This window comes from Phalangium opilio, unplaced genomic scaffold (genome assembly GCF_054372755.1).
Source record: "Phalangium opilio isolate 3A_F unplaced genomic scaffold, DU_Popi_V2 ptg000217l_1, whole genome shotgun sequence".
Lineage (NCBI taxonomy): Eukaryota > Metazoa > Arthropoda > Arachnida > Opiliones > Phalangiidae > Phalangium > Phalangium opilio.
In genome coordinates, this window is record NW_028324218.1 from 1,226,434 (window position 1) to 1,240,416 (window position 13,983).

Sequence of the window (13,983 nt, forward strand, 5' to 3'; positions counted from 1 at the left end):
TTAAGGAACTCGAATCGCAATTAAATCAAATCGAAAATGAACGAAATCTTAAGGTGTTGTTAATGAATGAATAATAATTAAAATTAAATTTAAATAATTTAATTATCCTTATTACTAATTAACAGAGTGAAGATAATTTTAAACTAATTAAATTTTACGAAAACCAAATTTCCGAAATTAAATTAGAGGCCCGAAACCGTTACGAAAAAATAAAGTAAATATTAATATAATTATTTTAAAAATTAATTATAATTAAACTAAATTAATTAGGGAGGAATGCAACGAAACAATATCAGTAATGAACTTGAAATTCCATAAGGTTATACCGCGAAATTTTGCACTTTTTTTTCTTAATGTTGTTTGAAGGTCTTCTACGTGGAAATTATTGTTGCTGGATCTAGTTGAATGGTTATGCATTTCCGTTTGTTTAGTAAAGAAGTCGTTCATATAGGCCGGAGTTTTCCCCTTATTGATCTGATAAGCCCTACTGGCAAATTTCCCCCGGAGCTGACAAGCCCTACTGGCAAATTTCCCCCGGAGCTGACAAGCCCTACTGGCAAATTTCCCCCGGAGCTGACAAGCCCTACTGGCAAATTTCCCCCGGAGCTGACAAGCCCTACTGGCAAATTTCCCCCGGAGCTGACAAGCCCTACTGGCAAATTTCCCCCGGAGCTGACAAGCCCTACTGGCAAATTTCCCCCGGAGCTGACAAGCCCTACTGGCAAATTTCCCCCGGAGCTGACAAGCCCTACTGGCAAATTTCCCCCGGAGCTGACAAGCCCTACTGGCAAATTTCCCCCGGAGCTGACAAGCCCTACTGGCAAATTTCCCCCGGAGCTGACAAGCCCTACTGGCAAATTTCCCCCGGAGCTGACAAGCCCTACTGGCAAATTTCCCCCGGAGCTGACAAGCCCTACTGGCAAATTTCCCCCGGAGCTGACAAGCCCTACTGGCAAATTTCCCCCGGAGCTGACAAGCCCTACTGGCAAATTTCCCCCGGAGCTGACAAGCCCTACTGGCAAATTTCCCCCGGAGCTGACAAGCCCTACTGGCAAATTTCCCCCGGAGCTGACAAGCCCTACTGGCAAATTTCCCCCGGAGCTGACAAGCCCTACTGGCAAATTTCCCCCGGAGCTGACAAGCCCTACTGGCAAATTTCCCCCGGAGCTGACAAGCCCTACTGGCAAATTTCCCCCGGAGCTGACAAGCCCTACTGGCAAATTTCCCCCGGAGCTGATAAGCCCTACTGGCAAATTTCCCCCGGAGCTGACAAGCCCTACTGGCAAATTTCCCCCGGAGCTGACAAGCCCTACTGGCAAATTTCCCCCGGAGCTGACAAGCCCTACTGGCAAATTTCCCCCGGAGCTGATAAGCCCTACTTTCAAATTTCCCCCGGAGCTGATAAGCCCTACTGGCAAATTTCCCCCGGAGCTGACAAGCCCTACTGGCAAATTTCCCCCGGAGCTGATAAGCCCTACTTTCAAATTTCCCCCGGAGCTGATAAGCCCTACTGGCAAATTTCCCCCGGAGCTGACAAGCCCTACTGGCAAATTTCCCCCGGAGCTGACAAGCCCTACTTTCAAATTTCCCCCGGAGCTGACAAGCCCTACTTTCAAATTTCCCCCGGAGCTGACAAGCCCTACTTTCAAATTTCCCCCGGAGCTGACAAGCCCTACTTTCAAATTTCCCCCGGAGCTGATAAGCCCTACTGGCAAATTTCCCCCGGAGCTGATAAGCCCTACTGGCAAATTTCCCCCGGAGCTGATAAGCCCTACTTTCAAATTTCCCCCGGAGCTGATAAGCCCTACTTTCAAATTTCCCCCGGAGCTGATAAGCCCTACTTTCAAATTTCCCCCGGAGCTGATAAGCCCTACTTTCAAATTTCCCCCGGAGCTGATAAGCCCTACTTTCAAATTTCCCCCGGAGCTGATAAGCCCTACTTTCAAATTTCCCCCGGAGCTGATAAGCCCTACTGGCAAATTTCCCCCGGAGCTGATAAGCCCTACTGGCAAATTTCCCCCGGAGCTGATAAGCCCTACTTTCAAATTTCCCCCGGAGCTGATAAGCCCTACTGGCAAATTTCCCCCGGAGCTGATAAGCCCTACTTTCAAATTTCCCCCGGAGCTGATAAGCCCTACTTTCAAATTTCCCCCGGAGCTGATAAGCCCTACTGGCAAATTTCCCCCGGAGCTGATAAGCCCTACTTTCAAATTTCCCCCGGACCTTACATCCCTACTTTCAAATTTGAAAAGTGGGGCTACAAGCTCCGGGGTTATTTGAAAAGTGGGGCTACAAGCTCCGGGGTTATTTGAAAAGTGGGGCTACAAGCTCCGGGGTTATTTGAAAAGTGGGGCTACAAGCTCCGGGGTTATTTGAAAAGTGGGGCTACAAGCTCCGGGGTTATTTGAAAAGTGGGGCTACAAGCTCCGGGGTTATTTGAAAAGTGGGGCTACAAGCTCCGGGGTTATTTGAAAAGTGGGGCTACAAGCTCCGGGGTTATTTGAAAAGTGGGGCTACAAGCTCCGGGGTTATTTGAAAAGTGGGGCTACAAGCTCCGGGGTTATTTGAAAAGTGGGGCACAAGCTCCGGGGTTATTTGAAAAGTGGGGCTACAAGCTCCGGGGTTATTTGAAAAGTGGGGCTACAAGCTCCGGGGTTATTTGAAAAGTGGGGCTACAAGCTCCGGGGTTATTTGAAAAGTGGGGCTACAAGCTCCGGGGTTATTTGAAAAGTGGGGCTACAAGCTCCGGGGTTATTTGAAAAGTGGGGCTACAAGCTCCGGGGTTATTTGAAAAGTGGGGCTACAAGCTCCGGGGTTATTTGAAAAGTGGGGCTACAAGCTCCGGGGTTATTTGAAAAGTGGGGCTACAAGCTCCGGGGTTATTTGAAAAGTGGGGCTACAAGCTCCGGGGTTATTTGAAAAGTGGGGCTACAAGCTCCGGGGTTATTTGAAAAGTGGGGCTACAAGCTCCGGGGTTATTTGAAAAGTGGGGCTACAAGCTCCGGGGTTATTTGAAAAGTGGGGCTACAAGCTCCGGGGTTATTTGAAAAGTGGGGCTACAAGCTCCGGGGTTATTTGAAAAGTGGGGCTACAAGCTCCGGGGTTATTTGAAAAGTGGGGCTACAAGCTCCGGGGTTATTTGAAAAGTGGGGCTACAAGCTCCGGGGTTATTTGAAAAGTGGGGCTACAAGCTCCGGGGTTATTTGAAAAGTGGGGCTACAAGCTCCGGGGTTATTTGAAAAGTGGGGCTACAAGCTCCGGGGTTATTTGAAAAGTGGGGCTACAAGCTCCGGGGTTATTTGAAAAGTGGGGCTACAAGCTCCGGGGTTATTTGAAAAGTGGGGCTACAAGCTCCGGGGTTATTTGAAAAGTGGGGCTACAAGCTCCGGGGTTATTTGAAAAGTGGGGCTACAAGCTCCGGGGTTATTTGAAAAGTGGGGCTACAAGCTCCGGGGTTATTTGAAAAGTGGGGCTACAAGCTCCGGGGTTATTTGAAAAGTGGGGCTACAAGCTCCGGGGTTATTTGAAAAGTGGGGCTACAAGCTCCGGGGTTATTTGAAAAGTGGGGCTACAAGCTCCGGGGTTATTTGAAAAGTGGGGCTACAAGCTCCGGGGTTATTTGAAAAGTGGGGCTACAAGCTCCGGGGTTATTTGAAAAGTGGGGCTACAAGCTCCGGGGTTATTTGAAAAGTGGGGCTACAAGCTCCGGGGTTATTTGAAAAGTGGGGCTACAAGCTCCGGGGTTATTTGAAAAGTGGGGCTACAAGCTCCGGGGTTATTTGAAAAGTGGGGCTACAAGCTCCGGGGTTATTTGAAAAGTGGGGCTACAAGCTCCGGGGTTATTTGAAAAGTGGGGCTACAAGCTCCGGGGTTATTTGAAAAGTGGGGCTACAAGCTCCGGGGTTATTTGAAAAGTGGGGCTACAAGCAAGGTTAAAATGTTAATATTCAAATAACCCCGACTAACCATTTTTCAGTTGCAAATTTGTCAGTTCTTTCCTCAAAACCTGGACTTCCGCCTTGTATTCATATATGGCGTTTTCCAGGTGGAAGACTTCTTCTTGTAAACAATGAAGCCTACGATTCTTTTGTTGAAGGAGTTTTCCAGCCACAGTGCTAAATTTGTTTAATCAAGAATTAAGAGTCTAAGAAATAAATTGCTAAAGTCTCTAACGAACCTAGCATCTTGTAGAAGCTCTTCACGTTCAAGGAGTAACGCTTTGTTTTCATCTTGGACAATTTCAAAATTAGTTTCAAGCTCTTGACATCGAGCGTTTAATTTTTTTCTTGCTTCATGATCTAGTTGAAGATATTCGGTCATTTTATTAACATCCCTGATGTCGGTCCTGAGAAGCTAAAGGATTTAAATTATTTTATTATTTAATCACGGTTATTTTTCGGGAAGAAAATAAAGATCCGATACCTGTTTGATCGCGTTCTTAACAACTTGTTGCGCATTTACCTCCAACCCAAAAATGGCTTCGTAGTAAACTTCTTTGTTAGCGCAATTTATAGCACATCCTAAGATGAGCAGTAATAAACACACTAACTCCGTGGGATCTGAAATTGTTAATAATTGACGTGGTTAACTTAATTTAATTAAATTAAATTAAATTAAATAATGACCAGGGCATTCGATGCAACAAAGTTTCTTGATGGCGTCATAACGATCCTCTTTGTTGTTTGGCACAATGGCCACAATAAGGGTGGCTCCCATCTTAAACGCCTCTTTGATTTCGTTGAGGAATGACGTCGTTCTGTCGTCACTGACGCTCATTCTAAAATAATTTAAAATTATATTTTTAAATATAGTACTTCATACCTTCAATGTCAGTACTCTCTCTCTCTCCACTTTTAATAATAAAATTTAATTTAAATAATAATTTTAAAAATAGGAAAGTAAGTACTGTAAGATAAAAGTTTTTGCAGCCGCGACGCGAATACTACAAGTTAAAAGCAAGTACTATTAATTAAAAATCAATAAAATTACATTTTTGGAGCAGCGACATTCATCTTGAACGTTTCATACAACTCGTCGCAATTTGGACGATCGCGTTCGGTCGAAATGATCGCGAACTTGTCCATGTGACGAGGATTATCCTTGGCAGAAAACTCCGACCTTCCTTGAATGATTTTTTCTTGCAACTGCAATGGTTCGCTTCCGTAACTTATTCCCCATTTTTCCATATCCTCTTTAACCTGAATAGTTAATTAAGTTAGTTAAGAACGCGACGCGCCAATTAAAATTTGACAATAATTTACCTTGGCGTTGGTAAGACAGCGATTCATGAAGCTCTTGACCATTTCAACGCGGCTTCTAGGTCCGGGACGAGTCGTTGTCGCCACTTCCCTCATCAAATTGAAATGGCTTCTCATGATGTCGGTTAAACCAGTCATGACGCACAGTTCAGGAATCAAATAAACGACGTCTTTAGCGTCCGAACGAAAATCTCGTTCTTTAGGTTGAAGATCACTAATGGTAATATCGTATTGCTACAAAACAAGAAAAAGAAACCGTAGATACCATTATTTCATACAACTTTATGAAAACCGATTTCCACGTTTCTTCGCCCCAATTTTTCCGCGTTTCTTCGCCCCAATTTTTCCGCGTTTCTTCGCCCCAATTTTTCCGCGTTTCTTCGCCCCAATTTTTCCGCGTTTCTTCGCCCCAATTTTTCCGCGTTTCTTCGCCCCAATTTTTCCGCGTTTCTTCGCCCCAATTTTTCCGCGTTTCTTCGCCCCAATTTTTCCGCGTTTCTTCGCCCCAATTTTTCCGCGTTTCTTCGCCCCAATTTTTCCGCGTTTCTTCGCCCCAATTTTTCCGCGTTTCTTCGCCCCAATTTTTCCGCGTTTCTTCGCCCCAATTTTTCCGCGTTTCTTCGCCCCAATTTTTCCGCGTTTCATCGCCCCAATTTTTCCGCGTTTCATCGCCCCAATTTTTCCGCGTTTCATCGCCCCAATTTTTCCGCGTTTCATCGCCCCAATTTTTCCGCGTTTCATCGCCCCAATTTTTCCGCGTTTCATCGCCCCAATTTTTCCGCGTTTCATCGCCCCAATTTTTCCGCGTTTCATCGCCCCAATTTTTCCGCGTTTCATCGCCCCAATTTTTCCGCGTTTCATCGCCCCAATTTTTCCGCGTTTCATCGCCCCAATTTTTCCGCGTTTCTTCGCCCCAATTTTTCCGCGTTTCTTCGCCCCAATTTTTCCGCGTTTCTTCGCCCCAATTTTTCCGCGTTTCTTCGCCCCAATTTTTCCGCGTTTCTTCGCCCCAATTTTTCCGCGTTTCTTCGCCCCAATTTTTCCGCGTTTCTTCGCCCCAATTTTTCCGCGTTTCATCGCCCCAATTTTTCCGCGTTTCATCGCCCCAATTTTTCCGCGTTTCTTCGCCCCAATTTTTCCGCGTTTCTTCGCCCCAATTTTTCCGCGTTTCTTCGCCCCAATTTTTCCGCGTTTCTTCGCCCCAATTTTTCCGCGTTTCTTCGCCCCAATTTTTCCGCGTTTCTTCGCCCCAATTTTTCCGCGTTTCTTCGCCCCAATTTTTCCGCGTTTCTTCGCCCCAATTTTTCCGCGTTTCTTCGCCCCAATTTTTCCGCGTTTCTTCGCCCCAATTTTTCCGCGTTTCTTCGCCCCAATTTTTCCGCGTTTCTTCGCCCCAATTTTTCCGCGTTTCATCGCCCCAATTTTTCCGCGTTTCATCGCCCCAATTTTTCCGCGTTTCATCGCCCCAATTTTTCCGCGTTTCATCGCCCCAATTTTTCCGCGTTTCATCGCCCCAATTTTTCCGCGTTTCATCGCCCCAATTTTTCCGCGTTTCATCGCCCCAATTTTTCCGCGTTTCATCGCCCCAATTTTTCCGCGTTTCATCGCCCCAATTTTTCCGCGTTTCATCGCCCCAATTTTTCCGCGTTTCATCGCCCCAATTTTTCCGCGTTTTTTTCGCCCCAATTTTTCCACGTTCTTCGCCCCCGCGTAAACCACGTTTTTCCCCATAAATTTCTCAGTTTTTTTCCCCCGACTTGTATGAACCTTATTATAAAGCTTGCTTTGAGAATTCCTCACCTTCTTGTAGTCCTCCACGTAACTGATCAATGCGGTCTTCCTCGTTTCGAAAGTGATACTTTTGGACACTTGGTGCTGTCAAAATCATCCAAGGAGTAAGTCTTGTTGACGATGCAACCGGCCAATTCCTTCGAGCAATTTTGAAGGTAATTGTTCTTATCTCTAGCGTAACGTTGGCGAAGCTGTTGCAAAACAACAACCTTGTGAATGACGTCGACCACCATCAAAAGGCTGTTCTCGTACACGCGAATAGCAGTCAAGACTCCGGGCCATAGCTCAATCCTGAAAAGAAAACGGGCCATTCAAGACCAACCTTAACAACTAATCCCAAGGTCGCCACCGCAAACTAAAAAGGTTCTTACTTGTATTGTTCAATTGGAAGCGCCGCTTCTTTATCAAACATATTACGACCCATGGCGACAAAGCCCATATGCAAAAAGTTCTTTCTTTGCTGAGTATTCGTTAAACGCAACACTTCAGGGTGACGCCCATTCAACTCCCCAGTATGCTTAACGGTAATCTGAATGTTTTCGTCGTACGTTGTGCATTTGGACCATAAAATCAGCTCCTAAACACAAACGAAAACCATTAAAGAAACCTCACCCATATAACGCCCCGAATTTTCCACGTTTCCCCCATATAATGCCCCGAAATTTCCAATTACTTACATCCTTTGGAAGACGAGTAGTGGTGGTTTTCAGATCTTCCATGCCATCAAAAACGAAACTTCGTCCAATGACGTCCAAATGATCAAAGAGCATTTTTGACGATTCAATTGACGGACTAAAGTCCACGCGATACTGATAGAAGATGAAGTCAGACCCAAAGGCGGACGTGACTTTGGCGTACTTGGTTAGTAGATCGGTTCCCCTTTTATCAACGCAGCTCGGGGGTCGGCAATGAACCTCGTCCTTGGCGGGTGGGCGTCCTCTCATGGCGCCACGTCCACCCGGTTGGCCAACTGTAACTGCCAACTGTTACTGTAACCAGTGGTTATGGCTTGTACCGAGGCGGAGGCGGCCCCATCTAATCTAGCTTCTGACGTCACACCTCCTCGATGGAGGGCGCGTCCAGCCCCCGCTGGTTGAGGGGGTTGGGCAACAGGGGGGCGAACTACCGCCGGGAATTGGCTGGCCGGAGTGGTAATTGCGATAACGTCCGTTGGACGTCTGGCTGGTTCGGGTGGTTTTTGACCCCTGGCACGTCCGCGGGCGTGTGCTCGCGACCTTCCGACAGGGTTGTCTGAATCGGCCATTTTTCTACAGGATTTAAAGTTAATTTCACAGTGGGAAGGAATACCGATTTCCCCGACAGGTTTTTCACCCATACGTTTGCCTAAGTTTAAAACGTTTTTCCCCCATAAATAGAGTAATGAAAAGGGGAGTGTTCTTTAATACTTGAGGCAACCACCTCAGAGCAGACTTAGTCCGGGGAAATTTGAAAAGTAGGGCTATAAGCTCCGGGGGAATTTAGGCTATTTTCAAAGTCCCCGGGCAATTTGGGCTATTTTCAAAGTCCCCGGGCAATTTGGGCTATTTTCAAAGTCCCCGGGCAATTTGGGCTATTTTCAAAGTCCCCGGGCAATTTGGGCTATTTTCAAAGTCCCCGGGCAATTTGGGCTATTTTCAAAGTCCCCGGGCAATTTGGGCTACTTTTTAAAATCCCCGGACAATTTTGGCCTATTTTTTAAAATCCCCGGGCAATTTGGGCTATTTTTTAAAATATCCCCCAGACCTTATAGCCCTAGTTTCAAATTTCCCTGCTGGGCAGTTTTCTTCATTTCATAAAATAGTCGGGTCAATTAATTTTTATTCTAATCTAATCAAATTAGGTGAAAATAGGCGAAAATAAAATATTAAGGATCTTACTTCTTCTAATTTTAAATTCCTTTCAACATAAGAAGAGTTCTCCATTTCCAGTTTTACAATTTGTTTTTTGACATCAGTTAGGTCACTCAGCTTAATAGTTGAGGCTCTCCAGGTTTGTAATAAAATAAATACTTGGCATTTCGCAATTTTGCTCAAACCTCCGCCTTTAACCAATGATAAACGTTTCCCAATTGAATTTAGTTCCTTAATATCAGCACCACGACTTGTAAGTAGCTTAGTAGCCAGTAACTTATCATCTAAAGTTACTGGAGGATTGGGATATGGCAACAAAGCCATATCCCCCCCGTCTTTAAATATAAAATAACAACCAGACGGTTACTATTTCAATAACTATGGTCAGTAGCCCTATCTTGGAACTCTTTCTCAAGCTCTTTGGAAAGTGAGATTTTTCAGTACCAAATAAGTTACTGAAGTGAACAAGCAGACCAATACAATAAGTTTGAATTATTGCCGATCGATTGCACCCATTTTCAGATTGCAAAGACGCATACTTTTCCTGCAAAATGAGTTTTAGAAAAGGTCGATTTCAGCCCTAACTTGGAACGGTCCGTCCTAAATTGGAACGCCCCCGTCCTAAATTGGAACACCCCGTCCTAATTTGGAACACCCTATTTTAAATACAAAAAAATCTGAGTTTTTGTAACTAATAATAAGCAAATATAATTTGTTAGCGGTGCTACGACCATCTAGCGACCAACGTTTACCCTTTTATACCTGTACATATATTTTAAAGGGCACTGAGTGTCATCTGCTTAGAGCTCCAAAAATTGGCGCGCTCTCATGTTCATTACGGTTAAACATTGTAAATTAAATGCACTCTAACGGTATTTCGAGTGAAATAATTACAAAGTTAGATCAAAGTAACCTACACTGTTAAGTTTTTGTGGCGTAATTGTGTCGAATCCTCATTTTACATCAAGTGAGTCATGATACGGTGTTTGAAACCCAATATCACTAGGCGAAACATGCTAAATCAGCTAAAATTGGCATCACGTTTATGACTAAATCTGGATACTGGGCTAATAATTCCCGTATCTTTTTTGCATCTTAATCTACGCTTACGGGACCAAAATTATTAAGCAGGTAATGAATCAACGCATCTTCTAAGGTCTTTTTTGTTGTCCTTTAGTGAGTAAAACATTAGTTATGGAAGTAAAAAGATAGAGTAAATTTTCGTGTTTCGGGGTGTTCCATTTTAGGCAAATGAGGACATATTTTCAATTCGAGTTTTCTCAATAATTTTTAGGCCTAACCTGGCGTTTAAAGTGTTTAATTTGAAGAGAAAGATCCGAAGTTTTCAATGGAATTGTTTTCGTAAGCCTATGTTTTTCCCATTGGCCGTGAAAGCTTATGTCCCGAGACCCATGGGCATTTTGGAAAAAATAAATTATGCGAAATATGAGGTTGTCTAATTATGCTTGTATCTTCTCTGGATTTTATGATAGAGTCTTAAGGCCGTGTTATATGGATAGAGGGATTTTCAATCTTCCAAATAAGCCCTTAAAATATTTATTTGAAGCTCACAAACTTATGTTATGACCATTTTAAGAAAAGTGTTCCAAATTAGAGCTGTTCCAAATTAGGGCTGCTGACCCTAGTAGCGTAATTAAAACATTTAAACGTCCCTACCACTGATTAAAATCATTTGGTGATGGGGATTCAACGCAATTGTAAATTGATTTTGCAGCGTTTGAGGCATCATTATCTGGAAGATTGTTCTTATCGCCTTCGTGAATTTCAATTCTGCTCTCGGGGTTATTAACAATGTAGCTTTGTTTCATTCCAATTGGAACAGATATAATCCCACCCATCAAATGTTCGCTAACAACTTTCTCTAAGGCACTACACATACCAGTTACGGCTTTACCAAATCCAACGATATGGATATTTTTACGCAAATGATATTCGTGTTTTTCTACCTGAATTTTATCGTGGTCTAAAGGTTTAACAAAGTTTTTCATCAAAACATCGGACTTAACCGCCTCGGTGCCGTACTTTAAAATATCCCGAACATGCGTTTTTCTAAGCATTTTTTTAAGAAATTATTGTTAAACGTTTGTAAGTTTAGACTGGCGATACACCCTTCTTTTGTTCCTAAACCCTATAGTGTGCTACCGCGAAGCTGGGGGGGAGGAAACTGTGACGTCAATATTGGGTCCCGAATTTGTATTGCCCAAGCTGACGACCTCGCGACTGCCAATATGGTCGCCTGAAAATAAGATAAGAGCACGTGACGTCACTACAAAGTTCGTGGTAACACACTATTTTATGATAAGAAATCCAATCAGAAAATCTTTGCTTCACTAAGCCTTGGTTAGTCAACCGCTTTTGGCTGAGTGATAACAGCCATCTAATCGTAATCGCTTATCAAACACATTAAAAACCAATAAAATAGTGATGTATATTTACCCTTAATCCGGAATAAACGCGATAAAAACTGATCTAATTAATGAAAATTAATTAAAAGGCTAAACAAACTCTAAAAATAGCGCTAATAACTTGGCGTGGCGGTGGCGGCCATTACTGTGCAAAGTTCAAGCAAAGAGAATATAGGGGAGGAGTGGAAAGAGGGGAAAATCAAGAGGCTCTTTTCTACCGCGCATCTTCAATGCGCAGTACCGAGGCATTTCCGTTTGAGACATTTACGGAATCGTAGGTGGCGCGACTGAGCCGGAAACTCCCTCGGGCCGGAAATAAGAAAACTTTTTTATGGGACAAGTGTCCAGTGACCCCCTGTTTGAATGAGAAATTTATAGGACATTGTCCACTGAGTTTGCAAAAATAGTGTCGCTTCTCCATAGCCAAGCTATCAAAAATTCGGTAAATTTATTGGTCAAACTGTCCAGTGACCCCCTTAGTTTTTAAAAATTTTTTGGACATTTTAAAATTTTATTGGACAATGTCCAGTGTCCTGTGCTTATTTCCGGCCCTGACCAAGCGGGGGAGCTTCCACTCCTCCCCTACATTCTCTTTGGTTCAAGTGTTCAACCTGCAGGGCTCAGTCTTGGAAATAAGGATTTTTTTGAAACTAGTCCTCGGGACCAGTGACCCCCAGCGTCTACAATATTAAACTGGTCCTTGGGACCAGTGACCCTATCCCTAATTTATTTTTTACTAATCCTATTGAAAAATTAAGGGAGTATTTCGTTGACGCACAGCCCACTCGATCGGGCTATAGATGCAAAATTATGTCAAAAATCAGAGTTAACTCTTAACATTTCCGTCCTAATTTTGAAAATACTGGTTGAAATCTCTTGAAATTTTAATGAGATTTGCAAAATAATGTTTGGTATTTTTGTGCAAAGTTTTTCTCTTACAAAGCTTTTTGTAACAACATTAAAACGAAAATGAACCATAATTTAATGGCTTAGTCTCAAACAGTTTAAATTTGTTTCTTTCAGCTTCACTGGTTCGAGTCTCTTGAAATTTTAGTGAAAGGCATATTTAAAGTTTTTAAATTATTGTGGAAAATTTCGAACTTTTAAAACGAATAGTCCTTTTCCTAAAATTTCCCTAAGCGACTAAATAGGTTGTAGGATTATGCACAAGCACAATTTTAATGAATTTTTTGGAAGTGAATTGTTTCTTTGAAAACTTTGAAACTTTGCATCATAACTTAAAACCGTTCAATGTGCCTCTCACTAAAATTTTAAGAGATTCGAACAAGTGAAACGGAAAAACTTATTAAACCGTTCCAAGACCAAGCCCTTTAAGTAGGGCTAATTTTCGTTCTAATATTTATACAAAAAAAAGAAGGGAAACTTTTCAAAATTTCCAAAACATAGCAAACGTTGTTTTTTCACATCTCTTTAAAATTTCAAGAGGTTTGCACCAATAGTTTCAAAATTATGGCAAAATAACGGTGTTCCTCCCATAGCCGGTCATGTTAAAAGCTGGCTCCTTGGATTTTTCGAGCGAAAAAGCTCAAAATTACCAACACGCGCTTTTACATAGGAAAAACATTGTGTGGAGGGGCTTCTATAATCTATAGCAAAGCGTGTGAAGCCAAAGCGTGATCGAGTGGGCAGGAAAGAATTAGAAAATGTCAAGGCTAGGAGACTATATCCATGGAGTAGAAATTTATAATGTCTAGAATTTTTAAACTGGTCCCTCCTGAATTTTCATAAAAATTCTCAATTAATAAACTGGTCCCAAGGACCAGTAACCCCCGGATTTTGAATAAAAAAACTGGTCCGAGCAATTAATAAACTGGTTTTTGACCTGTGGACCTGTGCTATTTCCAAGACTGGGGCCCAGGGCTGAGCCGCTAAGGGCTGTATATAAGTCATTTTCACGAACCACAATGGCAAGAAATCCACGAAAATACGGTTTTTAGAAACCTCATACTAATTAAAAATGGTCAATTATTGAAATATTATATAACATTATTTGACTGTTATTTTCTTACTTTCAAATGAACATAATAATCGAATGGTAGCCGACATCCAGGGGAAATTCGCTCCATGTATTTCCTATGGGCGCCTGTAAAACTTTAACCCGCAATACTCGGGAGTACCTGCAAACTAAAATGAATAAACCAAGTCATTATCTCATGAATATCATTAATATAAGTTTGGCCGATTGAGGGGTTAGACATTAATTTGGGGTATATTTTGTTTTTCGACAAAAGAATGGTTTTTATTTTTTAGTTTGTTTTTGGGGGGAAATTTTTTGTTTATCTTTCTCACAAAAATGGGACATAGAAATTGTCAGTAGCATTAAAAAAATATTTTTCAGCCTCCAATTACACAACAGGCACGACAGTTTTTTTATTTTGTAATCAACGTTTTTATTCCTTATTTTTAATTATTTTTTGTTGTTTATATATTAATATTATTATTATGTTTGTTTGTTTGTTTACCTGTTTTTCAATTCACCACCAACACAATAATTTCGGTTTATTTATTTCAGTATGTGTGTTGCTCGTTTAGTTCTGTATTTTAACAACAATGCCGTGTTGTTGTTGTTGAAAAATGTTCTAATTGTTATTTATTATTGTTATTTTTGGTCTGAGTGTCTGTAAATTATTTCCAATT

At 42.4% G+C, this 13,983-nt stretch overlaps 3 protein-coding genes across 13 annotated transcripts in view; all 3 read right to left on the reverse strand.

The window, feature by feature from the left end:
* The window catches only part of LOC149615463 (piwi-like protein 1), a 48,512-nt gene extending 41,313 nt beyond the window's left edge, over positions 1-7,199 (reverse strand). For all 3 annotated transcript variants that reach the window (XR_016376041.1, XR_016376042.1, XM_089857246.1), the window contains exons 1-7: positions 7,059-7,199; positions 5,262-5,492; positions 4,990-5,198; positions 4,626-4,777; positions 4,423-4,559; positions 4,178-4,353; positions 3,967-4,115 (exon numbers count right to left, since the gene is read on the reverse strand). Coding sequence is in view for 1 of the 3 variants with exons in the window: in XM_089857246.1 (XP_089713372.1) it covers positions 3,967-4,115; positions 4,178-4,353; positions 4,423-4,559; positions 4,626-4,777; positions 4,990-5,198; positions 5,262-5,396 (958 nt within the window). In the remaining 2 variants the exon portion in view is untranslated. The remainder of the gene's footprint in view (positions 1-3,966; positions 4,116-4,177; positions 4,354-4,422; positions 4,560-4,625; positions 4,778-4,989; positions 5,199-5,261; positions 5,493-7,058) is intronic.
* On the reverse strand, positions 7,085-7,993 carry LOC149615465 (protein piwi-like). Its single transcript, XM_089857148.1, has 3 exons — positions 7,727-7,993; positions 7,421-7,626; positions 7,085-7,340 (listed from the first exon to the last, which is right to left on the reverse strand). Exons 1-3 carry the CDS (start codon positions 7,991-7,993, stop codon positions 7,085-7,087), a joined length of 729 nt encoding a protein of 242 aa, XP_089713274.1.
* Positions 7,957-11,790, reverse strand: LOC149615466 (glycerate kinase-like). Of its 9 annotated transcripts, XM_089857248.1 has the most exons (5): positions 11,357-11,790; positions 10,867-10,969; positions 10,577-10,789; positions 8,927-9,234; positions 7,957-8,317 (listed from the first exon to the last, which is right to left on the reverse strand). In XM_089857248.1, the coding sequence occupies exons 3-5, from the start codon at positions 10,647-10,649 to the stop codon at positions 8,090-8,092; spliced, it is 609 nt and encodes a 202-aa protein (XP_089713374.1). In that variant the 5' UTR covers positions 10,650-10,789; positions 10,867-10,969; positions 11,357-11,790; the 3' UTR covers positions 7,957-8,089. The 9 variants fall into 9 exon arrangements, with proteins under 9 accessions (XP_089713374.1, XP_089713378.1, XP_089713373.1 ...); XM_089857252.1 differs by lacking the exons at positions 10,577-10,789; positions 10,867-10,969 and adding an exon at positions 9,344-9,443; XM_089857247.1 differs by having other exon boundaries at positions 10,577-11,156.
* Between the last annotated feature and the right edge of the window lie 2,193 nt (positions 11,791-13,983).

Coding starts and splice junctions, on each gene's coding strand:
- LOC149615465 (XM_089857148.1), bottom strand. CDS start 7,993: ATGAGAGGACGCCCACCCGCCAAGGACGAGGTTCATTGCCGACCCCCG. Junction 7,627..7,726: donor CTACTCGTCTTCCAAAGGAT/GTAAGTAATTGG, acceptor GTTTGTGTTTAG/GAGCTGATTTTATGGTCCAA. Junction 7,341..7,420: donor CTTCCAATTGAACAATACAA/GTAAGAACCTTT, acceptor TTTTCTTTTCAG/GATTGAGCTATGGCCCGGAG.
- LOC149615466 (XM_089857248.1), bottom strand. CDS start 10,649: ATGATGCCTCAAACGCTGCAAAATCAATTTACAATTGCGTTGAATCCC. Junction 9,235..10,576: donor CCAAATGATTTTAATCAGTG/GTAGGGACGTTT, acceptor TTATATTTAAAG/ACGGGGGGGATATGGCTTTG. Junction 8,318..8,926: donor GGAATTTAAAATTAGAAGAA/GTAAGATCCTTA, acceptor TAAATCCTGTAG/AAAAATGGCCGATTCAGACA.